Genomic DNA, 26537 nt, shown 5'->3' on the forward strand with positions numbered 1-26537 from the left:
ATTATATACATACTGTATCTTCAAGCTCTGCTCTCAGTACTTCTTGAGAACTGTCAAAGGGAAATTCAACATTTGCCAAATTTGGAATTTAGTGCACTTTAACAGCTGTAAGGTTGTAGTAGCCCCACAGTTGAGGAAGGCAACCCATGCAGTTAGCGCTTCCGGGATGCAGAACAAAGATTTCGAGGGCTAAAACGTTGACTTTTATTCTTGCGTTATGTTGGCAAAAACATTTAAATTAATAAGTTACGCGTTACAGTGTTTGTCAGTGAAAACAACAACGTCCAAATGAGCAAGATGGGCTCAGTGGCGTCCTCTTCTCCGGGAGAGGGGCGGGGCCATGCGGGGAGACAAGCTAAGCGCTACACATCGTTAGTGGTAGAAAAAACACAGACAGCCTGACTGACGACTAGTCGGGCCGGTCGCGATGGATAATTGAGATATCTAGGAATAAGGCTCAAAGAGCATTGTTTTCATACTGATGTGACAATGTAGGATCCTCGCTCTCCGCTGCCGCCACCACTACTGCCACCGCCACCTTCACCGCCCTTGGGCTCTCTTTTTTTGGTGACGGGTGTGGGGATGAGAGAGGGCCGCGTGGTGGTGGTGGACGTGGCAGTAGTGGTGGCGGGTGGCACTGCAGGGTCAGGGTTGCTCTTCTTGGGCGTGTAGTTGAAGGGGCTAACCCTCGCGGCAACAGCGCCACTACGTTGCGCTAAGCGCTGGGCCGGTGCCGAAACAGGCGGCACAACAGGCGCAGTCTTATCGATCAGGCTGTCGCAGCTGCGGCGCAGGTTGAGGTTGGAGGACGAGGATGAAGTGGACGATGGGATTTTGGAAGGGGCGGGGCCTGTGATGACAGGTGGCACGTTGGGAGAACGAGCGGAGCATGAGGAAGACGAGCGCGGGTTGTTGACGGGACAATCTTCTAAACGCACCCACACCTCGTCATTATTGGCGGCTTGGGCCGCCCCGTTGAATGCTTCTCCCGCTCCGGCACTCTTGGCCCGCCGCCATGTTCCCTTGGATTTAACTGCAGACTCATCCTCGCTTCGGCCTTTCTCGCTCGACTCTGATGAGGCGGAGAGGACTGAGGAAGAACTTCCGGTTCGCTTCCAGGTGCCAACGCGGGGCAACGAGCTAGAATGTTTGCTCTCGCGCTTCCACGTTCCCGTGCGACTCAAACGCGACGCCGCGGCTGCGTCCTGTGGCCGCGACGGACTCTCCGATTGCGAACGCACGGCATCTGCTCTGCGAGACCCTGCTACGCCTCCGCAGTCCTGCAAGGAAGTTGCTGAAGTGGACTCCTCCAGCTTCCTCTTGAGCGTGGGACTGGGCGCCTCCTTGATGAAAGTAGACTGACGGACGAGCGTAGGTTTCTCCGGCTCCGCTTTCTCCTTCTTAGGAACATTGGACACGGCCCTCGCTGATGACGCGCTGGGTTTGGCGGCTGCTTTTTGGGTGGCTGGAGAAGATGTGCGTGGCAATTGTGTGGGTCTCCCTCCTCGCTGAGAAGAACGTGATGGTGTGGAATCCCGTGACGAGTCTCCGCTTCCTGGCGCTTTGGCGGGAATGGCTGCTCTGGGTTTGCTCCTTCCCCTGGCAGCTAGCTCAGCCCTAGGCTTGCCTGTAATTAGACTTCGGTAGACCTTCTTCCCACCTCTCACAGATTTCAGCTCCTCCTCTTCGTCCTCTTTCTTTTTTACATCTGTCGATGGTTTGACCACCCGGGCACATTTTTTGGGCTCCGTCTCCTCCTTAGGGTTATTACTGGTGGGTGTTGGCAAGTGGAACGGTGAACCTGTAGATTTTAGGGACAGAACAGAGTCTGAGTCCGAAGACCCTTGACGGGAAAGCGACGAGGTGGCGGCGGCATTTAGGCTGCTGACAATGGAGTTGGCTCCTTCTTGAATGGCCTTCCAGTCGAAGGACTCAGAGTCAGGGGAGGTGGGGCTCTGTGGTACTTCCGAAGGCTCCTCTTCAGCTAAAATGTCCTCCTCTTTGGGTACAGGAAGCGGAACAGCTGTAGGAAGCGGTGCAGCAGCACTTTTTTTCTTCTTCTTGGGCATGGCCGAGCTGATGCATTCCTGCAGGAGTTCATCTTCGGAGTCGATGCTCAACGAGCTCAGCGAGGAGTTCCTGGAGAAGCAGACAGGCGTGTCCTCCACATGAAAGGCTTTGGGTGTGTAGCCACACAAGCGGGCTTTTGCGTGAGCCTGTGCTGGAGGAAGTGGCGCCGGCTCGGGACCATCGTCGACCTGGGTTTGCTCACGCGGTGCTGCAAACTCATTGTTGTTGTTTTCCTGGTCGATGTCACTCAGTGAACTGAGAGACGAGTTCCTGGAGAAGCAAACGGGCGTGTCCTCGATTGCAAACTTCTGTTTCTCATCCGAGGTGATAGTGTTGGCACTGGTTTTGCTTTGAGGGAAAACGGCTGCCGCTTTTTTCTCTTGCTCGCGCCGTTTGCCATCTTCGTCCCGCTTTCTGTCTTCGTCTTTGGGCCGTTTTCTGTCTTCTTCCTTCTCGTCATCATCAAAGTCAAGCGAGCTGAGCGAATCGTTGCGAGAGAAACAGCACGGTGTGCCCTCGATGGGAGTGTAGTGATGCGGCGAGTCAAAGGCGAAGCCTGGTTTGACTTTACCTGATGCTGTGCGCTGAGTGGGCTTCACCGGCGATGTGGGCTTCAGTGGTGCCGTGGAAGTGGATCGTCCAGCTGCACCGGGTAGCTTCTTGTTCTGCTGGGGGCTTAAAAGTGGCGGGGCTGGAGGAGGAGGAAGAGATGGTTGTGCTGACTCTGCATTAGAGGACGTTCTAATAGGCTTCCTGGGTTTTGCTTTGGGCATGGCGGCTGTGATGCACTCCGCTAGGATGTCGTCCCCGTTCTCGCCCTCAGGAAGTCCGGTGCGGCTAGCCTGTGATGAGGCGGGCACTCTGGTGGATGTGGCAACGTTTGGCATTCCAACGACGACCTCATTAGGAGGCGAGTCGATGGTGAGGTCGCTAAGCGACGTTGCAGTGGAAAAGTTGAGTGGCGTTCCCTCCACACAGTAGACCCGTGGAACCTCTTCAGCAGGCAGTGGCTCCTTTCTCTGTGGGGGGAGGAGCTTATAGACAGGAAGTTGGCTGGCTTTCCCATGCTGTTGGTGTTTCTTTGGCTTCCGAGAGGACTTGGGCATGGCCATAATAATGCAAGCTTCTAGAATTTGGGTGTCGTCATCATCGTCTGACTCTTGAAGAACATCCTGAGACGCCACTTGCTCTTTGCGAACAACCTCTCCACCACCCTGATCGCCTTCCTGCATCACGTCGGCCGGGATAAATGGCTCGTCCAGACTAAGCGCGCTCAGACTTGAGGCGTAGGAGAACCCATGTGGAGTGCTCTCAGTAGCAAAGTGAAGCAGAACATCTGCGCTGCTCTCCTCCACCTCCTTCTTGGCAGCCTTATCCTCCTCACGCTTGGCGGAAGGTGGAGCTGGCGGCACAACCTGTGGTGGGGGCGTCTTGGCACGACTGGGGGGCATGGTTTGGCCGGGGCTGTCGGGCAGGTCACTGGGGCTGACCACGCCGCTGGGCATGCCGCTGCACGGCTCACTGGAGCGCACTGAGCTCGCAATAGACGAAGTAGAGAAGCTACCAAGAGAGCTGACAGAAGTGCAGCGACTGAACATGAGCGGTGTCTCCTGAGCGTATGGCTGTTCGGGTGGGCTCTTGGGGGTCCGGGCACCCGATGTCGGCTGATGGTGGTGAGAATGACCATGGTGATGGGCGCGGCGACCCCGTGCTGCGGGAGCACTGGTGATGGCGGTCTGGCTCTCAACTTCTTTGTGCTGTCGCCGCCGCCGTTGCTGCTGCTGATCATCGTCAGGTTCTTGCCTCTTTCTCCCTTCAACGTTAGCGTCCTCATCTTCTTCCTCTGGTGACAGTGAGGATAAGGAACTTCCTCCGGAAAAGCAGATGGGCGTATCTTCCACACAGTAAGTCTGTGTTGACTCTTGGTGACCTTTGGGTGGCAGGTGCGGTAGGCGTGGCTTACCCACAGAGGAGGCTGGGGGCGGAGAAAGAGTGCCCTCAGGGGCATCTTGAACCTTGAAGCCAGGCTTGCGTGAAACATCTCCATATTTTAGGCTGTAGTCTATAGGTTGCTCAGGTGGGGTTTCTCCTCTGTAATCAGAAGCCGATGAGACGATATAGCGAGAAGGAGATGCCTGGGGCACTCGACTGTTGGCCGAAACACAGCCGGTACCGTCGCTTCTTACTCTGAGACCTCTGGCTTGCTCGTCGTCATCAGTCTCAGTCCTGCCGCCGTGACTTGGACTCTGCCTCCCAGAATTCAGTTGCTCGTCAGAATACTTGAGACTGTAATTGATGGGCGTGTCAACCTCGGCGCCATCGTCATCAGCCATGTGGTTAACACTGCGAATCTTGTGTGCCAGGTCTGCCGGATATTTCCTGTAACCGCAGCATCTATTCGTGGTGCTGTCATCCGAAGAGTAGAGCGGTTCCGAGGAGGGTTTGGTTTTTCCACGGTTGCCGTAGCCGTCGGCGCTAGTGACACTGTTCAGGCTGTCGCTGGAAGCGCGAACGTTCGCCGCGAAAACGGGCCGCGGATATGCCGCATCATCAGTGTTTCGCTTTGGCCCGTCTGCGTTTTTGGGACTGGAAAGAACTGGCGTGTTGGCGTAGGAGCGCGGGGTGTTTGCCATTCCGCCTACACCGCTGTTGCAGCCCCGCCCTTTCCGGTGAGCCGTCTTGGGACTGAGATTGTCAATGTTATCAAAGGTTTCGGAAAGTTGCTGAGCGTCAAGTTCTTTGAAAAGCGCTTTCTGTTTGCGAGCGTGCAGTGAAGGTGCCCCGGCACCCGGTGAAACCACACTGGCGTCCTTGTAACGGGCTGGTCGGTTGGCCATCAGGTTGCGCAGGGCTGCGGCGCTGCCCATTGCAATCATCTTGTGGCGGGAATGAATAAGATTCCGCAGCATTCCCACGGCTCCAAGCTCCCACAAGGTCTCCTGATCCTTGGCGTCACGCGCTGAAAGGTTCCAGAGGGTTCCGCAGGCGTTTGACACAATAGTAAGGCTGTGAGACTTAAGGTGCTGAAGCAATGTGGGCAGGCAGCCATGCTCCCTCAGGACATTTCTGGAAGGAAAAACAATAATTGTCAACACCTCAATGCTTTTGTTCCATACATTTCCGAGGTTGACAAAATGATTAAGAGAAGGAGGGAGGATGAATTTGGTTCATTTCAAGCACGTGGCGGCTCACCTGTATGCTTCATTGGTAGCAATAAGGCTGGAAACGTTCCTCAGGATGCCTCCGCCGCTTTCAATGATAGCTAACGTGTTGGTGTGGCTACGGTGCGTCAGTGTGCCCACCAGGAAGGCCAGCGCTCCATCCACCAAGCAAATGTCAGCCTTGTTCTCCGTGCAGTGCGCAGACAGATTCCAGAGTGCACTCAATACTGACTTCAGCGTGGACTCCTATCACAACATTCACATATTCAAGTATTTGGCTATGGATGACGAAAATCACTCAATATATTCATGAAAAAAGCAGTTGTTTGTAAATTGTGTATGGCTTTCACTGAGTTGTACTTTTGCATAAATTGGCATTCAAAAAGCAGCACTTTCACACTTGGTTGAATCTCATGACCGCTCTATTAAGATTGAGGCAACTTTACACCGACTGTGCTCCAAAATTTGTAAGCTCGTTCTCACCTTGTGGACGTCCAAGGCACAGCCCATGAGAGCCCGCACACTGCCCACCTCTCGCAACGTCTTCTTGCTGTTTACATCTGCTCGCCATGACAAATTCCTCAGAACACTTGCAATCACCTGTTGGGTAATAGTTCTTTGAAAAAAATGTTTGTTGCTGGCCGGTGAGTTGCAGGAATGTGCAGGACTCACCTGTTGCAGGTCTTCGCTCTCAGACTTGAGCTGCGTGACCATGGCACGCATGCAACCCTTCATGGAGCAAAGCGTGGCCTGAAGGGTGCAAAGGGTAAAGAGCAGAAATAATAAAATCACCATGCTGTGGAGCGTCCATGCCCAATTGCTGCCTACAAACCTTATTGGCCACGTCCCCAAAAGTCAGGTTGGTGAGCGCCATGCCAGCATAACGGCGCAGCGTGACACTGTAGTGGTCGCCGCTCAGACCCAGCATCTCGCAGTCTACCTGCAGCAGTTCTGCAACCGCTTGCAGCCCACCTGTTGACAGAAAATAAACGAGATAAGTTCATTACTATGCAGCTGCATTCTAAATTGTCTCCAGGCAAAAGGTTGGAACGGTGAGCAATTACAGTGGTACTTCTTCATACGAGCTTATTCATTCCAGGATCACGCTCTGAGCACAAACTGCTCGTGTAACAAGCAAATTTTTCTGATCTGAAATAATATAACCCATTGGCAGGATCCCGACCTCCCAGAAGCATTCATGTTAACCCCCAAAAAGCTATGAAACAAATCTTTCTGATCATTAAAAACACATTAAAATAGTAATTAAGCATACAAATACAGTTATAAATAGGATAATGTTGACAAAATACTGTAAAATGCATGTAAATTTTCAGGAAATAGTTGTAATAAAGGTGTGTGCATGGTGCAGAGGTGCGGGAGGAGTGACGGCGCACTAACTTTTGTGGATACAAAAGGAAATTACTATACACTTATAATGAACATTACTGTAACTTTAAATAAAAGTATACATACATTTCTTCCTTTTATTTTATTTTAATGAAACTAAGGACTAAAAAAAACTCTTCAAAGGCTTTGTAACCTGAACTCGCTGCTTCCTCATTCCACAGCATCTTCCAGAATTTCTCAAACTAGTAATGGCATTGAAAGCCATTTTGACCTTACAAGACGCTTCCCAAAGCTGTAGTCTTTGTTAATAGACAGCGACGACTTCTCTTTGTGTCGCTATCTCAAGCTAGCTCCTTGTCTTGTATTCACAATAATAAATGACTCCATCTCATCATATATAGTGTTTCACAATTTTGAAAGGACAGTAACACCCCATATAATATAAATAAGTAGGCGGGATTAGACATTTGATGGTGAAAGCGCATGAGCTAACTCGGATGAGCCGATGCTGACAGTGAGCGGTATCTAATGGTATCCTCTGGGACTGCCCTTAGCTTGGATTTCCCCTTGTACGTTGAGCAAGATTTTTGAATTTGAAAAAAAAAAAAACTCGTATATAAAAATTCCTATGTTTAGAAGTACTCGTATAAAGTATTTTCCATTTGCTTTTTAGAGCTCCAATCGAGGACAGATTACTCTCTCCTTTTCAGTAAGCTCACCTAGCTCGTTCATAGCGTGTCGATGTTCCTCATCAAAAGACAGTTTCATGAGCACGCAGACAGCAGGGCAGATTTGGTGGTCCACAGGCGAGGGCACTAACACACATAGAGAGACACACATCAAAACTGATGAGACGAGATTATGCGCCTGTTGATGTCGCGACTGTTGAGTACTTCAACATGAACTACCTTCGAGTTAAAATCCCAACCGATCTTGCTTTCTGTCTTTTTCTTATTCTCATATCTGTGTTGATTTCTATTCAAGTTTATTTGTGGATAAATAGTAAACAAAATTCCCTAAATCCGTGTGTGTCTTGATTAAAGTGTGCTTAGGTTCCAAAAACGATGACGAATAGTTCACTTTAAATTTTCGTGTAGCCAAACCTTATGAATATTTCCATTGATTTTCATTAGTTTTCTCAATAACATTCTCTAAAAATGAATGTGCTGCTCCTAGAAGGTGTAACATGATTAATAGATTGAATGTACCTCCTCAGTTTAAATCAGGGTACACCTTTTTTAATGGCCAAATTCAAGCATTTGTTAAGGACTTTTAAAGCCATTTTTTAATTTTACCAGTACAATTAAAAAGAGAAAATCTGATGTGAATCATGTATTTTGCAAAGCCAAAAATATATCTACAATATACATATGCGATTTTTAATCTTGTGTGTGCATTAATGAAGACGTTATTTTAAGATCTTGAGTAAATGGCAAATATATTTGTTTTTAACACAAACCTCCCCTCCTAATAGGTGTTGGGTAAAAATGACATTTTCAGTTACAGGAACTTCTTTCCATCACCATTTACCACAGGAAATTGCTCCTTTTTCACGTGGTCTATAATTGATACAGAATCCTTGCACTAATACACATTTCATAGTGCCCCATTTAGGTGCAGCATGCATCTGTATTCTTGGGTGTAACACATAGGGGGCAATAAAGCTTGACAGGACAACACCATCCAAACTAATGGCAGCTGCCGTTAATCGCAACGGCAGAAGAAATGCAATGGCAAAGCGAAACCACCGGAGAGCAGTTTTGGCATAATTTTCAAGTACCGTATTTTCCGCACTATAAGGCGCACCTAAAAGCCTTTATTTTTTTCAAAAGCTGACCATGCGCCTTATAATACAGTGCGCCTTATTTATGGATCAATATTAATTCGCAAAGTCTTGCAACTAACTTGCCGCTGCCGACTAGATTTTCCCCCGAACGCCAAGTAGTCCGCGGTGTATGCTGGGATTTATATACCGACGTTTCATTGGCTAACCAATGTGTCAATCATCATTTGAATGGATCACTATTGGCTTAAGTTATTCGGAGGTCAAGGGGAGGATCCTTTTTATCATTTACAGGCTGGCATTGGCTTGAACGGCAAAACAAAGCCTGCAATTGGCCCAAAAAGACGTGTCAATCATCAGTTGAATCGATCACTATTGGCTAAAGTTATTCGGAGGTCAAGAGGCGGATCCTTTTTATCATTTACAGGCTGGCATTGGCTTAAACGGCAAAACAAAGCCTGCAATTGGCCGAAAAAGATGAATGCGTATAGCACGTGGCTGACGGCATAAAGAAAGCATTTTTTTACTATTTTGTATTTTATATTTTATTCTCCTGGATTTACTAAACTCATATATATAAGATATAAGATATAAGAGGACCACGGCTGCACATTATTATGAACACAACGACTTTGGTGAGCAACTCCGGCTTTCTATATTATCCCTGTATCTTGTTTCAGACTGAACTCGATGTTTCTGTGATAAGCGGTGCAGATAATGGATGGAATGGAGTGTCTATTTTTAAATTAAACTCAATTCCAAGTGTTTATTGTCATATATACAGTAAAGTTGCGAGCGAAAAAGAAAATAGTAACTAAGGAATGGTTGGCATTTCTTGAATCCCAAGACTTTAACCTTCCGAATGATGGAACGATGCATTTGAGTGACATCGTACGGACACCGCATCCGCACGTGTTCTTGACACGTATTTGCGTCTTTACAAGCTTTGGGAATGTTAAGGGGGTAATCAGTTTGACTGAACGATCTGACTGTTTTGTCGACGTTCCCATTGTAGCGCCTTATAATCCGGTGTGTCTTATGTATGTCAAAAATAGGACCAAAAACTATTTTTTTCGGGGTGCGCCCTATAACCCGGTGCGCCGCATAGTGCGGAAAATACGGTAGGCTTGTTAAGGAAAATGGCAACAATTTAAAGCATTAGAAACACTTCTAAAATTCAAGCACTTTTCAATCCTTTTCAAACATTTTTAAGGATTCCAAGCGCCCGTAAAAACCCAGTTATTTCGCCATTATTTATTTCAAAATGTTATTGACGCCTTAATTCGTTATACAAGCCATCACTCACTCGGGTTGTCCTCCTGCTCGTCGCCCCTCTCATGGTTCTCCTGCCAGCTCCAGCAGGCTTCACAGTAATGGCGCACCTGCTCCAGCAGATGAAGTACCCGGATCTCCCGCCGGCCCCGTTTGTCGTCCGGCTGACTGTGCACAATGTTGTGCAGAGCGGCCGAGGCGCGGGCACGGGCCTCCTTGCTACCCCGGGAGTTACCTAGGCGGCAAACGAAGCACATTAGGAAAGGAAGTGTTGAGACAAATAGCTCCTCGCTCTGGCTACCTAGCAACAGCGAGTCCTTATCGTTGCCATGCAGCAGCTGGATGAGAAGCGGCAGGCAGCCCGACTGGCGCATAGCGATGCAGGAGTCTTGCGAGCTGGACATAGCCAGCAGCGTACGGGACATGTCATCCTTGTCGTGCGTACCCAGCATGGACAAAAGGCTGTACACCATCTCCACCTGTAAGACACATGAAGCGTTACCGTTGGTTCAAGCCCCGCCAGCTGTTGCCAGGTAGAAAGTACCTTAGTTCCAAGGTGGCTGGTGATTCGACGAGGCACAGAATAGCCCGCCTCATTAGGCGGATCATGGTCCAATCGAGCGGTGGCATTCTGCAGACATATTTGAAACATTTAAACACTGCAGTGGACTCCCCATCCGTTTATTTGTGGTTTTCTATCATTTACATACTATTTAGGTAGGCTAAAAGTGAGTGACTTAAATGACAAATAGTAGGTGGTCTATAAAAAAAATAATAAAAAAAAACATATTTTATTTTTGTTCCAACAGATATCCCAATATACCAGAAGTGTTCACACCTTTACCTTTAGGGGCCCAATACATAGAGGTAGAAAGACAAAAACTAAATTCAGATTTTTTTTCAAACTAGTTTAACAAGCATAGGGAAATACAAATTTTGGGGGGTTATTTTCTTAAACAGGATGACATCTATAAAGTTAGTCTTGAATTTTACTTCCTCAAAAATATCAACAGTTTAATTGCATTTCTTAGTATAAAAAAGCTGAAAATTACTCAATATGAATCGTATTTTGAAAAGCAAATGCTTTAAGTGCCGTATTTTCCGAACTATAATGCACACCCCCAAAAATAGTGTTTTTTTCATATATAAGGCTCACCTAACTATAAGGCGCAAGAAATTAAAACTACAGCAGCAGCTACCATATTTATATGCGAATAATTCGTGTAAGTTGCGCAAGATGTACACTTAGAGTATGTGTGCAATGGTGGAGCCGTTATTTAAGGAAAAAAAAAACCTTGCTAACCAACATATAAGTCTGATTCATCATCAGATACAGCAAAAAGTTATGGTTAACCTTGCCATGCTTTGTGTTTATATCTTTCAGGAAAACTTTGTGTTTTCTACATTTTCTAACGTTCGTTTCTGGCAACGTGAGTAAAAATAGTGTGATAATGAAATAATATCAATTGCCTCTTGTAGTTAGTCTGTACCACTAGTGATCTAGTGGTTAGATTTCAGCCATTTAACTGCCAGGGCTCAATTGTTGTCGCACACAATATTTTGCGATCATAGTCAGCGAGGTGTTTCGATTTAATCAATCTTTGCACAAATACAGTTGTATATCAAAAAACCTCGTGTCGCAACACACAAGTGTAATACTGTATAATCTTATCCAAAGTGTTTTGCCATATATAAGGGGAAGCTTGTTATAAGGGGCACTTTGAGAATTCTGGCCATTTTGGGGTATTTAGGTGTTGCTTATAGTTGGTAAAATACAGTATATGGTTAGTGTCACTGAAAGATTGCCACCAATCGGCAATTGGTCCCTGAGCCGTAGTTTGAACACAACGACAAAAAAATATCTTTCCTAAAATTGCATGAACATATTTTCTGTCATCTATTGTCCTTCCCTTAATAAATACATATTTTTGCATTTATAATTCAAAGAAATGTTTCAAGGCCTTTGTGGTTCTACACACCTGAGAGACTCCCAGACTCCCGCCACTGCTCTCATTGGAACCCTGAGATGCTTCAACCTGCACGTAGAAGCAGAAAAGAAAATCAGCACTGTGACCTCTTCTTCGAGATGGGACCTGAACCAAACAGTTACCTGCAACCGAGCTCCCAGCTTGACAATGTCTTTCTCGATCTGGTGAATCCGTGCCGTGCGAGCCTACAAACGTGTACTCATTCAGACCGGAATGCGTAGAAGAAAAGAGCTTGAGCAAGTATGCGAGCGAGTGACTGACCTCAGCTCTCTTCTCCATCTCCTGACGTGATCCCAGCTGCTCCTCCATGGCAGCGTGGATCTGGCGGGCCTCAAACTCCAGTTGACGACGACTCATGTCCGTCTGCAGGGTGAACTGAAACAATCCATTGAGCAGTTTACAAAGCAATGCAAATCTCAGGCAGGTGAAGTGTTCATAAACCTGGTCACACACATAATAATTGGATGCTACAGTGGACAACCCAGGAAAAATAAATTAAAAAATGATATTTAAAAAAATCCTTAAACATACATTATATGGACAAAGAGGGAGTTAAAACTAATTCAATTGAATTTCCAATTTGAACAGTTACACGAGCCTTCAAAATCCTTACACCTGGGACAACACTTCCAAAATACATCCAAAAGGGGCGGAGCATCTAAAATGTGCGAGTATCTGAAAAAAAATCTACAGATACAAATAAAACTTTTAAGTCATACTTAAACCAGAAAAAAAGTACATTTGTAGTGTTATAAAATAAAATTACTGAAAAAGTTAATTTAATCATTACTTTGGTATTGCACTGTTAAAGCCCCAGTGTGTAATGTTTGACCACTAGACGGCGCTGTTGTCTAATGAGAACTAAAACCAGTTCCACAGAGCACAGCATAGAGGCAAGATGCCTCACAAACATGGCTGCAAATTATCTAAAATAAATAAAAATGTTCTTAATACTTTTTTTAATTAAAAATAACATTGGGATGATAGCTCAGGTGTTTTTGCCTTTTAATGTTCTTTTTTTTACTGAATGAAAGTTTTTTGTACCACTAAGAAACACAAAATATTACACACCGTTCCTTTAACAAAATAAATTCGATGCTCTTTTTAGATAGTACGTGAACCATAACACACATGCAATGTAAGATACATAACAGAGCTTGATTCATTTTAAACAGAAAGAGGCAAGTAACGAGTATGTCAAAAGATATCGGTAGGTATCAGCTGTCCTCTTACATCTATAAACAACACATTAAAGAAATAAAAAAATTTGATTGATAAAATGTAATATTAAGGGAAAAATGTGTTTGGATTTAAAGGTAATTACGTATAACATATTGGCCTTTTAGCAGATGGAAGGAAAATACATAAACTACTGGTATCTTTATCTTGCGGAAAAAAATGTGTTATTGAACATTGCTAGTTTCAACAAAAGCACTCAGTTAAATACTTTTCCAATATATTTTGGTCCTCTATTGAGCAAATACAATTCCCATCTTTCTAAAGACAATGAATGAATGAATTTTTCATGCACTAATTCAAACACTTTTTAAAGCACTTTCAAAGCCAAATTTCCAATTTCTCCAGTACTCGGCATCATGGTCTCTTTACCTGTCCTCTCGGGGGTGATGACACTTCACATGACAATGCCACACAAACTAATGCCTACTGCTATTAATAATGAGGGAAGAAAAAATGCAATGCAATGGCAAAGCCACGCCACCTGAGAGCAGTGTCGGCTTCATTTTTAGACAGACTTGATTTATTTTTCTTCCTTTATGGAGAAGATTGCCAGGGGAAATAGCAACAATTTCAAGCATTTACAAGCACCTTAACCATAAGGAAAGCACTTTTCAAACCTTAACAACCCAACATTAAAATTCAAGCATTTTCAAGGATTTTAAGCACCTGTACAAACCCTGCAAGCAATAAGTGAATGGTCTGTGCTTACATTTTCACTTAAAGGCAGGCTGTCGATCCTTTTTGTCAGATTGAGGAGTTGAGCATAGTACCATCCTTTGTCCTTTTCCTCCTTCTCCACCTCAGCCATTATGAGAGCTCTGTTAACAGCCAATCAGACAGCAAATCAGTAAAGTGAACTAACAGTAACGAGAGAGAGCAACCAACCTCTCTTTCTCCAACTCCTCCAGGCAGCGCTCGTGGCCGTCCCTGGAAGCAGACAGCGGCCCTCTCCATGTTGCCGATGCCCCGGAAGCGGCAGAACCTCCGCCAGATGAGGCGGAGCTAGATGACGAAGACGGCGGCACCGGAGGTCTTGGCCTAGCTTTAAATCCGGTGGGGTCCAGACTCATTTCTGCACGACAGTGAGTTGACACACAGAAAATACACACAGGTTAAAATACATTTTTTCTAAGTCCCTTAAAAGTTAAAAGAATATAACATTACACTGGTTTAGGTTTCTCAAAGGGAGACAGTCTTCCATTTTTGCAACATTCTTTTTATTCTCCCATACATTTCTGTTAAGTTCCCAGGAATTATTTAGGTTCATCTGCGAGCATGTGCAGTGTTAGTTCACCTTTCAGCCTGACGATGAGCTCCAGTTGAGAACCAGACGCCTCATCAGAGTCTTCTTCTATGGTGCCTTGAAGCTGCTTCAGCACTTCCTGTTTCAGAAGTAAAGAAAAAAAGACTTGCTGTATCAGAGTTGAGTGGGCGTAGCTCCAGCTGTCGCAACTGTAAGTATTTGCGTCAGTTAACTTAAACAGCACATGATAAACAAGCGTGATGTGACAATTTCACATGGATTCCAACTCTGTACTTGCTATTTTCTTTTGATGGTGGGCCTATCATGACAAACACACAGGTGTGCCAAAAGAGATCGGCTGCAGGGGATTTGCTGGACGATCCTACTGCAAAGTCCTAGGACGGTTGGGTGTGATAGATGCAGCCAAGAAGAAAGCCATTAAATCTGCTAGCGAAGCTGCAGAAAAAGCCACTAGGTGGCTATGGCTCAAAAGGGCAGATCCCTGGGCAGCTACTGGGACGTAGGTTGACGTGTGATCAACCTCGGCTGGGTCGCCTGGGCGAAAGTGTCTGATGTTGCGAGACCCGCAACACTCAATGAACCCAGGATACATCACTGATGATGCTTCCAGTTGCATCCAGAAGATGTTTCTTTCAAGTTGGGCCTAATAACAACCTGCTGGCAGCAACCACAAATATTAGCTCGTGTTTGACACTCCCCTTAAAAAAATAATCATTATCACTGACTATAACCAGTATTAGTGCGAATTGAAAACTTGAATCAATTAAACAACAACAACAACAAAAAAAAACAAATCAGGGCTCTCAAACTCAATTTACTTAGGGACCACCTAAGCTAGGGCCTGAAGGTTGGTCCAAATCTAGTTCTGTACAAAAATATTTCTGAAAGAAACATTCCACTGTTCTAAAATATTGGTTTTCAAGTTCCCTGCACAATAAGATCTAAAAATAAAAAAAACATTAGGAATTAGTATGAAAAAAAATCCTTAATTCAGTCATACCTCTACTTACAAACGTCTCTACATAGGAATTTTTCAGCTTACGAGCAAACTGAGCGTAAAAAAAAAAAAAGTTTTCTTCAGGATACGAATATACAGATGAGTACGGTGCGCGTTGCTTTTTATCGCTCCGCAGTACTGTACCTGGAAAACCCGATTCGTATGCGTGAGCGCGGGCATGCTCTTGTATCTATCGCTTATTCATTGTGCCCACTTCTTTGTGCCCACTTCCGGTCCCATTCCCGCTTTGTAAACAGTACTATACTCTACTATATGCTAGCGGTACGAAACATTAAGGATGGACCCCAAGAACGACATTCGGAAGAGTGAGCAGAAAGAAAACAACTAATATAGTTTTTCTGGACATTGCAACAAAGCAGGAAATAATTGAAAGGTATGAAAAGGGGATGCGTATTGTGATGTCGCCAAAATATAAGCCCATAATACATCTAATATAGCCACGATTATTTAACAGAAGGAAGTGCTAAAATGTACGGCTCCTTCCAAAAGGCCTTTTGATAATTTCGAAGAAAATATCACCTGCGAACGATGAGATGGAGTGGTTTTTACTTCTGTAGATTAGGGGAAAATAAATTACCGGCGACACGGTGACCGATGCAATAATTTGCGCGAAGGCAAAATCAACCACATCTTGGCAAAATTAGATTGGAATTCGTAAAACTTCATCACCCCAAAAAGGTATTGACAGGTCGGGATATTGCTCATTATGAGGTCTGCCTTGCACATTTCGGAGGGATTGTTAAAAGCCGGCAAAAGCAGACGTCAATGGATCAGTTTTACAAGAAACAGGACGCAAAAAACACTGCTGAGGACCACTAGATAAAAGGGGCCAGTTGAAAAGTAAGAGAATATTTCTATTATTTCCTTTATCTTTGATTTTTTTTGTGTGGTATTGTGATTTTAACATGTTTTTTTCAAGTTCTGATGCTTTTTTCATGATTTATTAAAAAAAATATATATACTTTTTTATTTCTTAGAACAGATTAGCGAATTTACATTGAAAAGGCGCCTCTACTTACAAATTAAATGGTAAAAAATGTTTTTCATTTTAAAAAAAGAATATTGATTTTAGCAAAATTACAAACTATCAAATATGTGTAAGTGTGCATGTTTTTTTAAAATATTCGTAAGTTGAGAAAATATATATTTTTTAAAAACAGGAGCCTCACCTAGTGGGATAATTGTCCGCCATTTTGCTGTTACTGATACCCCCCTAAAAAAAGAAACCTGACGAAATGTTGAGCAAAAGACGACAAGAAAAATGGTCACTTTCAGTCTCCATAGTTTATATTCTTCTTGTGCTTATCAATCTTTTTCGACAGAATACATCTAGTGGTTAAAAAAATACACGCTTTCCCTTTAACTTTAATTTTAAGGCAGGGGCCCAAAACCCATTCTATCATTCTGAGGGCCGCGGGTTACACTTGCAGTAAATTGTCAAAAACGCCATTGATTGCAATCGGCCTCTGAACAATGGGCGGTCAATCCGCTAGGGGCAGCAAACTCAAACACAATATAAGGAACAAAAGAGTTCATAGAAAAAGTGTTTCCTCCAACATCAGCTGACGGTTTACAGCAACAACAAGCGCAGGCTGACTCGCCCTGACATCGACAGCCAAACACCACTCAGTCATTATTTGCCAAGACTGACAACAGTCGTGTAACAAACGATTAATAAACGTGAGGTAAACACTTACCACGATCAAGCGACAGCGTTCATACAACGACATTGTGCCGAGCAGCAGCAAAAAAATGCACGCGCGGGACAAGCTACACGTGAAGGCAGTGTCGCCCAACAGACAGGAAACAGGACACGGAGTGTGTTTGCGCGCGTGTGTGTGTATCCGGGCAGGAAGTAGGAAAAAGCAGCAGGAAGTAATGAACAAAAGGGACGATTTTAAATTGTAAGCCATAAAATAGGTTTGAATTTGGGTGGACAATTCATAAAAAGGTTTTCATCCCCAGATTGCGATTACCGTACTTCCTGGACTATTAGTCGCTCCGGAGTATAAGTCGCGTCAGACAAAAAATGAATAATGAAGAAGGAAAAAAACATATATAAGTTGCACCTGGAGTACAGGTCGCATTTTGACACCATGTCATCTAGAAAGGCAACTTAAAATGAAACTTAAAAAAAAAATGTCAGTAATGACTCAACATATTAAGAGTTATTAAGATAACTCGAGCATACAGAACATGTTTACCAAACTATCAGTTTCACCCCAAATCACTAAATTCAATAAAATATTCATCCACGGTATCACTTTTACCAGCAAACAACTCCACCAACTCGGGAGGGAGACGAGCCGCTTCCTCCTTCGCTGGTCTGGTGCTTAAATCACTCATCGCCACCTCCGCTTCTTGCTAACTCCAAACTTTCTATCCTCTGCACGATTACCGTTTTTAGCAGCATAATTCACTATTTGCAGCCTGTACTAAATGTTTACGACCATATTGAGCACCGTGTTAAAAGGCACAGTCTCCGTAGCTGGTTCTATTTCTGTAGATAACACATACACGGCCCACCGCACGATAGGGTGTGGGCGCCCTCTGCTGCGGCCGTACGTATTTAAAAACACAGCGGGAACAAAACTGAGTTTGGTTGTGGTTTATTTAAATTATGATTACAAAGTAAAACACATGAATAATAAATTTAGTTTGTTTTTCAGCTTCCTCCACTTGCGAACCCATCCATCCATCATCTGCACCGCTTGTCCTCAGTAGGGTCGCGGGGGGTGCTGGAGCCCATCCCAGCTATACTCGAGCAGTGGGCAGGGGACACCCTGAACTGGTTGCCAGTCCGTTGCCGGGCACTGAGAAACAGACAACTAACTTGCTCATTCACACCTAGAGACAATTTGGACCGGCAAATTAACCTGACAAGCATGTCTTTGAAATGTGGGAGGAAACCGGAGTGCCCGGAGGAAACCCACGCAAGCACGGGGAGAACATGCAAACTCCACACAGGTTTGATCTCATGACCTCAGAACTGTGCCGCACATGCGCTAACCACTGCGCTGCCGCGCACTTGCGAACCATCGAGTCATTAATCTTCAATCTTTTTCTCGCGGATGCCCGATCCATGTTCTTCCGTGCAGCGTAAAAAAATCAACACACCATGGCAGATGAAAACACGGAAAGCATTTAACGGAAGCAAAGAAAGGTTTTGTATTTGATCAGTATTTGGGGGGACAACTATTCAACTCCCGGTAGCACAATCCCTTTCAAATTGCAAGATACGCTACAGCGTTAGCATTGATGAGTCGGTGACGTCAAGTGTCCCCTTCTGCGCAAGTGACGTTTCAACAAGAGACGCTTTAAAGTCACAGGAGGTCGCATTTAGTTGGAAACGTGAACAATCTCACAGTAACACCGTAAATGTGAATTTCCCTTCGGGGATGAACAAAGTATCTATCTATCTATCTATCTATCTATCTATTTACCCGAAAATTGGAATTGAGCATTAAACTCTGCAGTGTGAAGGGCAGCCTCATCTTGTGCTGAGTTACTTCCGCCGCTTTACATCACAAACAAGCCACACTGCCAGATATGGCTCGCCGCACAATTTGAAGAAAATCGGGGACTTTCATTTTCTCCTTTGCTTTCTCGCAATTACTTAAAAGTGTTGAGGCTCATTTTGACCTAAATTTTTGTCCTAAATAATGGTTTCAAAACAAGGTGCGAGCAAAGTTCTTTTGTAAAAAGTCACAAATTACCGCAAACGAGGATATCAATGTATTTACCTCCAGTGCAAACAGCACTGAGACAGGGCGAGAAGAAGTGTGCGCGCTATGTGTATAGCGCCGCCCATTCCCACCACTCACCCAATCAAGTTGCTTTGGGTGCTTTGCTGGAGTTTTGGGGTGTTTACAGTTTGTTCTGTGGGTTTTCATCAAAAAGTGTCAACTGTGAACATACATTGTTCAATGAGCTTTCATGTAAAGGATTTCTACTGATTAACTGCCAAAATGGGGTCTGTTGGCGTGACATCTTCACTGTAAGATATTGCTAAATCTGTGCCTTATAAATACTGGACTGAATCCATTCCAATTCAGTGTTGTTCTGGCTTTGTGTGTTCTAAAATAGGCAATATGTGGCAATACAGTACATAATTAGGCAAGTTCTGTTTTATCTCCAAGCCAGATGTATTCGTGAAAAGAGCCATATATGGCATGCGATATATCAGTTATTCACATGGTACTTTAGGAGCCAATGATGTTTCGCTAGTTGGTGCACAACATTGGCTAAGCATAGAACCATTAAGGGATTTGTTTCTGCCTTTTGGGAATTTGGGGGACTTGTTAGTCTCACAAAAGACCTGCATGTCGGGGTGCAGTAACTCATGCAATTAGGCAACACTACGTACCTTCATGTTGGACGCCTCGGACTCCAGCTTGGTGAGGTGGTTGGAGTTGTCCTGCAGCTCCTGTCGCAAGTTGGAGTTCTCCATCTTCAACACCTCCACCTGCCTCAACAGCTGGTCGTACGACGCCCCCGCCGACATCTTGTCCCGCTGGCTTCTGACCTGACGCACCCAAAAGTGAAGACATCAGCATTGACTTTTGGCAAATCCTAACTAAAAAAACTCGCCAAAGGTAAATAAAACTGGATCTCTGAAAATGAGGTCGGCGCGCCAATACAATAGTCAATGGATGGCTGTGACCTCTTACCGCAATCATTAATTCAGCGTGGCATGCAACATTGATTAGCGATGTTCTTTTGGAGATTTGTCACAGGCTGCCTAATTATTGTGTGAAAGTAATCATGATTATTTTATTTTTTGGGGGGGGAGAAGCAAACCTATGTGGTCCCAGGGCTGAAGCTTATCAATTCAGTGCATTTTGTAGACTTGTTTTTGTTTAATTGCTAGTCCAAAAGCAAGGTAGAGATAAAAACCGACACAAGTTACTGTATTGTATCAACAACATTAACTGATTCAATGTCAGATCTTTCTCTCAAATGGGAAGACCCAGTGCCAGCTATTTTTGCCACTTTGACTCATTTTAAAGGCCTTACGAAATGTTGGTTCAGTAAGTATATATATATATATATATATATATATATATATATATATCCATACACAGTATATAGGCATAGGACATATAAAAAGAAAGCTTCAACCCTCATCGTTCATTTGAAAAAGTATTTTCCAAGCTTTTATCATTGTTTAGTAAACATCAGTTTCTTGAAAATACTGATATCCAAGAAGACTTCTGAGAAAAAAAAATTTTGTGAAAAGATGCATTTCAAGCTTTATTTTGCATTTGGGATACCTCCAATATCTAAATAATACTTTCCATAAACACAATGGCACTTTGCTTGAAATCTAACATTTTATTGCAAGAACTTTGAAGGAACTTTTAAGCGACTGATGTTTCTGGTGACATGATCATAAGATTTCGGTAACCACGGTGATAACGTTCTGTCAGACGTGCATGAAATGTCATTCCTCTCTTCCCTGACGATGACCAAGAGACACCATCATCTTATTTTAGAAAGAAAAAAAGCTCTGTTGAAGTATCCGTCTATCCTTGTCCATAAATCGTAAAATTCGGACTATAAGGCGCACCTGATCATAAGCCGCACCCAGTATATTTTTAAAGGAAAACATTTTTTGTACATAATTCAGCCTTAAATGACTATAGACATTTGCCCACATGGAAACATGAGATATTTACAAAGAAAGACGGTACACATAAAGAGTTTTATTAATATACGGTACCTTAACCCCTGAACGTTCCGACAGCCCGCCGGGCTTTAGATAAAAAAAATACGTGTCCGTAGAATGTCACTAGTCACTGAAACACGTCTAACCACATATCACTGTAAAGCTTAAACTCTTGGAATTCAAGATACCATTTCAAAATATACTCATCAGAGAACCATCACGATCAGTCTGAAACAGGATACCCGAAAACTATAAAGCCAGCGTAAATCACCGTTACCCTTGGCCGTCTTCAACTTCTTGGAATGTCCGCAAAAATGGCGTTCTTATATCAAGGACAATCAATAGAATCCAACCATGTAAAATATTTACTCCAAAACACATGATAATGCTGACATATAAATAGGAATATGCCTTCTGTTCCGTTGGACGTTGCTTCTTGTAATCCGTTCGTTTCAACAGATTATTTACAAATCAACAAACTCGTAAAATTTGGTTGTTAGCGCTCACCCTTTCGATTGATACCTTTTACATGATAAAGGGTCTGTTTTACACTACTTTTATTCATGCACAAGCGCAAAATTACATTAAACTAGCGTCTTCCTTGAACACATATATTTCACCGGTCTCACTCTTATGTTTTACTACTCTGGGGCCCCTGGCGGCCATTAGATAAAATACATGAATTAGCCACATCATTGCATAAGCCGCAAGGTTGAAAGCTCGGGGGGAAAAAAGTCACGGCTTATAGTCCGAAATTTACGGTGTTCACATTGCCCACCTGCTGCTTTACTACACTTATTTGGAGGCTGTCTACACTTTCTTATAATTCATCTGACATGGAAGAAAATATAAATCACTTTTGAGGATTATTAACACCAATTCTATGATTAATTATACAAAAACAAATCTGGCGATTTATTTCATAATAAGTTAATTTCCAATTAACTGCCGCCTCGTCTCAAGACATGACTACGGGGTGTTTTAAAACGGTTGACCCCATTCTAAAAGCCTAAGTCTCAGAAACTACTTGATGGATCTAAATGAAAATACTGTAAATGTACTTTATGTTGAAAGTCATACATTCCGATTTATCATCAGATACACCAAGGAGTTGTTTTATTTGACGTGATTTTTGTGTTTTTTTTACATCTTTTTTATCCATTTTCCAACATAGGTTTTATAGATAGATAGATAGATACTTTATTCATCCCTGAAGGGAAATTCACTTTTCCAGCAGCATCCCTAAGCTGAGAACAATCGAAAATAACTGAGAACAATCGAATGGCACCGTGAGTAGAAATGGTGTGATAATTAGACAAATCGCATGCCATCTCATGCGTCATCTGTATCAGTTGTGGTCAAGTGGTTAGATTTCAGCGCCCACACCGCAGCCACCCGGGTTCGATTACCGTTGTGTACAATGCTTTGCGATTGCGGTCCGTGACATTTTCGACTGATCAATCATTGCGCTAAAATATACCGTAAATGTATAAAATACACAAAAAATATGGGAGCTCTTAGTGCAGTTTAAATTGCATGCTCCTTATATTCCAGTGCGCATTATTTAAGAAAAATAGACGACCAAAGATTTTTGAGGGTGCGCCTTGTAATCCAGTATGCCTCATAGTGTGGCGAAAACAGATCTATGAAATAGAATTGAATGTGTTTTTATTCTAGTCTGATAAAGGCGAGCGGGTCGCAGTTGCTTTCTTATGGAAATTACAGGCATCAATTTCATATTGATTATGACTGATGACAGTAAGGTGCATTCAGTCACCGCAAATGATCTCATTCGAAACAAACCCCCTAAAAAAAAGATTCTCCATCACATCTTCATCGTCATCCTTGAGACTTGGTCGGCCATTTTCTCTTCTTGCATCCGGCTACGCACCCCCACCCTTCCGCACCCTCCTTGTCCCCATCCGTGGTGGCTTACTAAGCTCACACAACACTGACTGAGAGAGGAAGCAGAGTGGAGACAATGACAGCTCCCCAATCCCCCCCCCCCATTATCTGCCCCACAACACCATCGCCACACAAACAGACTCATGTCTTCCTCTCCGCAAGCCTTCCCGATAAACAAAGAGCAGACTAAGAGCCCGGAACACGAGCAGAAGGCGGATAAAGAGATAAAATGGCAGCTCACCCCATCTCTGTTGCCTCCATCAGCTCCTCTGCCGCGTCTGACACAAGCGTCAGCTGGCCTAAGCGGCGGCCAATCGGGAGCTGCGCTTACCAGGAGGGGGGTGGGGCTACCTCTCTCCACCCTCCCACAGCTTCTCTTAACTAGTTTAGCCTGAGCTGCAATCAGCACACTGATTTCAAATGCAATATAAAATATTTTTTTAACCACAAAAGATCTAGGCAGATTTTTAAGCCCAAACAGATTTTTGTCAGACAAAAACTCTCATGAACAAATAGTCCGTCTTCCCACAAATTATTTAATGAACTTTAAATGTGGAGTGCGTCGTATGAGGTGTCCTTAAAAGACAATATTTTCTCTATTTACTCAATCAGTGTCATAACATATAGATACGTTTTCAGAAGCATTGTCCCTGAGAGCCATAAGGCTTTGTCGCTGCTGATGAGGAGGTATCAAACCTCTGGGAATGATTTCAGTATGATAAATCACCACTAGATGGCAGGAACGGCTTTGATCAGATCTTTGTCCACACATAGAGGAGGTCCCACATCTGTGTCCCCTATCCAGCAATTGAGAGTGAGTGGTCGGCCCCTAATGACCAAATCGGGTGATCATGTCACTGGATTGGGCGCTGAAAAGTTCTTGCAAAGTTCATCCATAAGTTCAGTGTTCTTGCAAGAAAATGTTATTTGGCAAGCAAAGTGGCCCTTTGTTTGTTATTAGATTTGTTTATATATTGAAAATATCACAAATGCAACACACACCATTTATTTTTGGGTAAAAATCTATCAAATTTTGTTTCACTTTTTCTCAGCTCAAAACTAAGCATTGAGAGTGACAAGTTGTTGAATATGCGCAGCCATGTTAAAAACAATTTATTGAACGTAAACTATAAACACAATAGCAACATAATGTTTACAATTTGTTCATCTAAAGTCCTTCAAAGTCCAGTTCATCACTCCGATGAGTTGTTTCTCTCGTTGTGCTCTTTTGCGTTTATTTACTATATCTTTCTGTTTTCTCCATACTTTAACGTTGAGTAAAAATATTATGTTAAAATAAAAATCTAATCAATGCCTTTTTGTATGTCAAATACCACTGGTGGTCTCCTGGTTGAGTTATGTTTTTAGATGAAAAAAAAGCACATTATACACAAATAAATACGGTATGTGTTTATAATGCCCAACTGAGTTCAAAGAGCCCTTATGCTTTATTTTCCACTGCACCTATCTGCTTTTATCTTACTATTAGCAAGGCTGTTCCGGCCATAACAGATAGATAGATAGATAGATAGATAGATAGATAGATAGATGAGAAAAACAACTTTGGTGCATCCGATTATGGATTGGACCTTGCGTTTACTCATATCATTCCAGGCGACTTTGTTTTCTCCTTTATCCAACATTTGCTTCTGGTACCATGAGTAAAAATAGTGTGATAATGAGATCAAATCAAATGCATTTTCATATGTTTCATCAGTTTTGCTTGTCGACACACACACCGCCACGACCCGGGCTCAATTCCCATTTCATGAGTATTGCGTTTTATTTTGGTCAGCGATGTTTTTGAGATTGATGAATCATTGCACCAATACGATAGGAAACCGTAAATCCCGTGTAAGTCAAGTCATGTTTATTTGTATAGCCCTTAATCACAAAGAGTCTCAAAGGGCTGCACAGATCAAAGACTATTTCAAACTACAGACTATTATGACACCTCATCTCCTAATCTAAAACCTACATGAGGGCAAATAATACACTCATTATCAACATAAAATAAAAGTTATTCATATGCTAGAGTAGAAGTGTGTTTTAAGTTTAGATTTAAACATTTACACTGAGGTTGCAGATCGAATCTCAGTCACCCTTCAAAATAGTCAGTACCATAAAGTTAGATAGAGATTACCAATATAGTATTTACTAATGCGCTGAAAGAAAAGGCAAATGAGAGCTGAGTCGCCACCAATTCGTGTCGTTGGCGTAGTAACATACACGTATAGGGACTGTATGCATTTCCAATCTTATCCACCGTGTTTAGGATATATGATCAGGCGCTCCAGTTTATAAGGCGCACTCCTATTTCTGACCAATTTGGGTTTTTAAGGTGCGTCTTGTCGTCTGGAAAGTTTGGTAAAGAAAATTAGTAGACCATCACAAAGCATCATCTGCTGTTTAGATGGACAATTTGATCAAACGTACATCAATGAAAACGACTCAATTTTAGGTAAAACACAACAAACAACGTTAGCCGTGGTGATTGCGCGATAACAGCAGCTCCTTAATAATGAGTTTACATATCGTCCACAGCGTATTAACAACAATAAACAGGGCATAAGAGTTTAGAAGGTCGCCGTATTAACTGCTGCTAATTGGAAAGAGCCAAAAGCTAACGTGAATTCCAAACACAATTTGTGTCGTTTAGAGGAGTATGGCAAAGTTGGTTTTATCCGAGTTTTAGCACGCAGCTATGCTTAGGCTGGGGGGAAGCTAAAGCTAAGCTATGTGGAGACCATGATGCGTCTACTCTTACCTTGTGTTTTCCTGCTTTAACATCAAAGTATCCCACAAAGACATTAGCAACAAGAGGCCAAAACGTGGACGAAAAGGGACCTAAGCGGCGGAGGCGACATGTCACTTAGCCGTTCGAAGGCTGAGCTTCAACAACTTTTCGCCCAACTTTTCACTTTCGACTCGGAGGCGAGCCGCCATCTTGTTTCTGGCGCATGCGCGCTCGACTTTGCATGCGCGCACCTTGCAGCAAAGTCAATTCAATGGTGTCAAATTCAAGGCCTGACATATCATTTCATCTGGTTCAAGGATGGCAAAATTACTGGTTTCAACCCCCCTGAACGCAGAACCAACATAGTCAAATTGTGCAAGTTTCATACCATACAGAACAAAGGATGTAGGTTCCTTGTCCGAGCCCCAGGGGCAATTTTAGGTTCAGAGCCTTGGGGGTGCTGAGCACCCAGTGTCTGGCTGATTTTTGTTGTTTTCATTTTACTGAAATTGATTTAGGATCATTAAGAACACTGTTCAGGAGTGTCACTTCCCATTTGTAAACGTCACATTACACTTCAAACTGGTCCACTAGGTAATGCTGACAACCATTTACATTATTTTGTGTCTTTCTTTATAGTTATCGTGGGAAATAGTCTCTCACCTAAACATTGTTGGAATTAAAATATCAAAATTTATCGTGTACCAATTTGTTCGAATTAGTTATCTGACTCCATTCACCCAACAATTTATGCACGCTCGTTTCTTGAGGGAAAAGATGAACAAGAAAGCCGACATTTTCACACGGGGGCAGATTTAATTTCATTAACAATTTAACTAAGTGTACCCCATCGAAAACGTCCGAATTAGTGACATTGGAGTCTGTGTGAAGCCTTCTTCTTAAGTCCTTTAGCTCTCTCCTAGTGGCCATCTTCTCCCCGCATAATGGCATGCCGACTCCTCCCATGGGGGTGCCAAGGAAACCCCCCCTGGAGTTCACCATCTTGTCGAAGAGCGTCACGATGTCTGGAATACTCAAAACAACACCCAGCGTTTCTACGTCATCAGGGCCATTCTGTGTCTGGA

General features: G+C 43.5%; 1 protein-coding gene across 2 annotated transcripts; it reads right to left on the reverse strand.

Moving 5' to 3' along the window:
• Window positions 1–180: 180 nt before the first annotated feature.
• apc (APC regulator of WNT signaling pathway) lies at window positions 181–25637 on the reverse strand. Of its 2 annotated transcripts, none has more exons than XM_088355798.1 (17): window positions 25483–25637; window positions 19509–19667; window positions 14155–14242; window positions 13746–13932; window positions 13570–13678; window positions 11883–11996; window positions 11744–11806; window positions 11613–11669; window positions 10178–10264; window positions 9935–10112; window positions 9668–9868; window positions 7298–7393; window positions 6064–6203; window positions 5904–5981; window positions 5715–5831; window positions 5263–5477; window positions 181–5136 (listed from the first exon to the last, which is right to left on the reverse strand). In XM_088355798.1, the coding sequence occupies exons 2-17, from the start codon at window positions 19644–19646 to the stop codon at window positions 474–476; spliced, it is 6531 nt and encodes a 2176-aa protein (XP_088211924.1). In that variant the 5' UTR covers window positions 19647–19667; window positions 25483–25637; the 3' UTR covers window positions 181–473. The 2 variants fall into 2 exon arrangements, with proteins under 2 accessions (XP_088211924.1, XP_088211925.1); XM_088355799.1 differs by lacking the exon at window positions 25483–25637 and adding an exon at window positions 22957–22989.
• Window positions 25638–26537: the final 900 nt, after the last annotated feature.

Source organism: Urocampus carinirostris, chromosome 16 (genome assembly GCF_059441175.1).
Source record: "Urocampus carinirostris isolate Australia breed hairy pipefish chromosome 16, RoL_Ucar_1.0, whole genome shotgun sequence".
NCBI classification, from domain to species: domain Eukaryota; kingdom Metazoa; phylum Chordata; class Actinopteri; order Syngnathiformes; family Syngnathidae; genus Urocampus; species Urocampus carinirostris.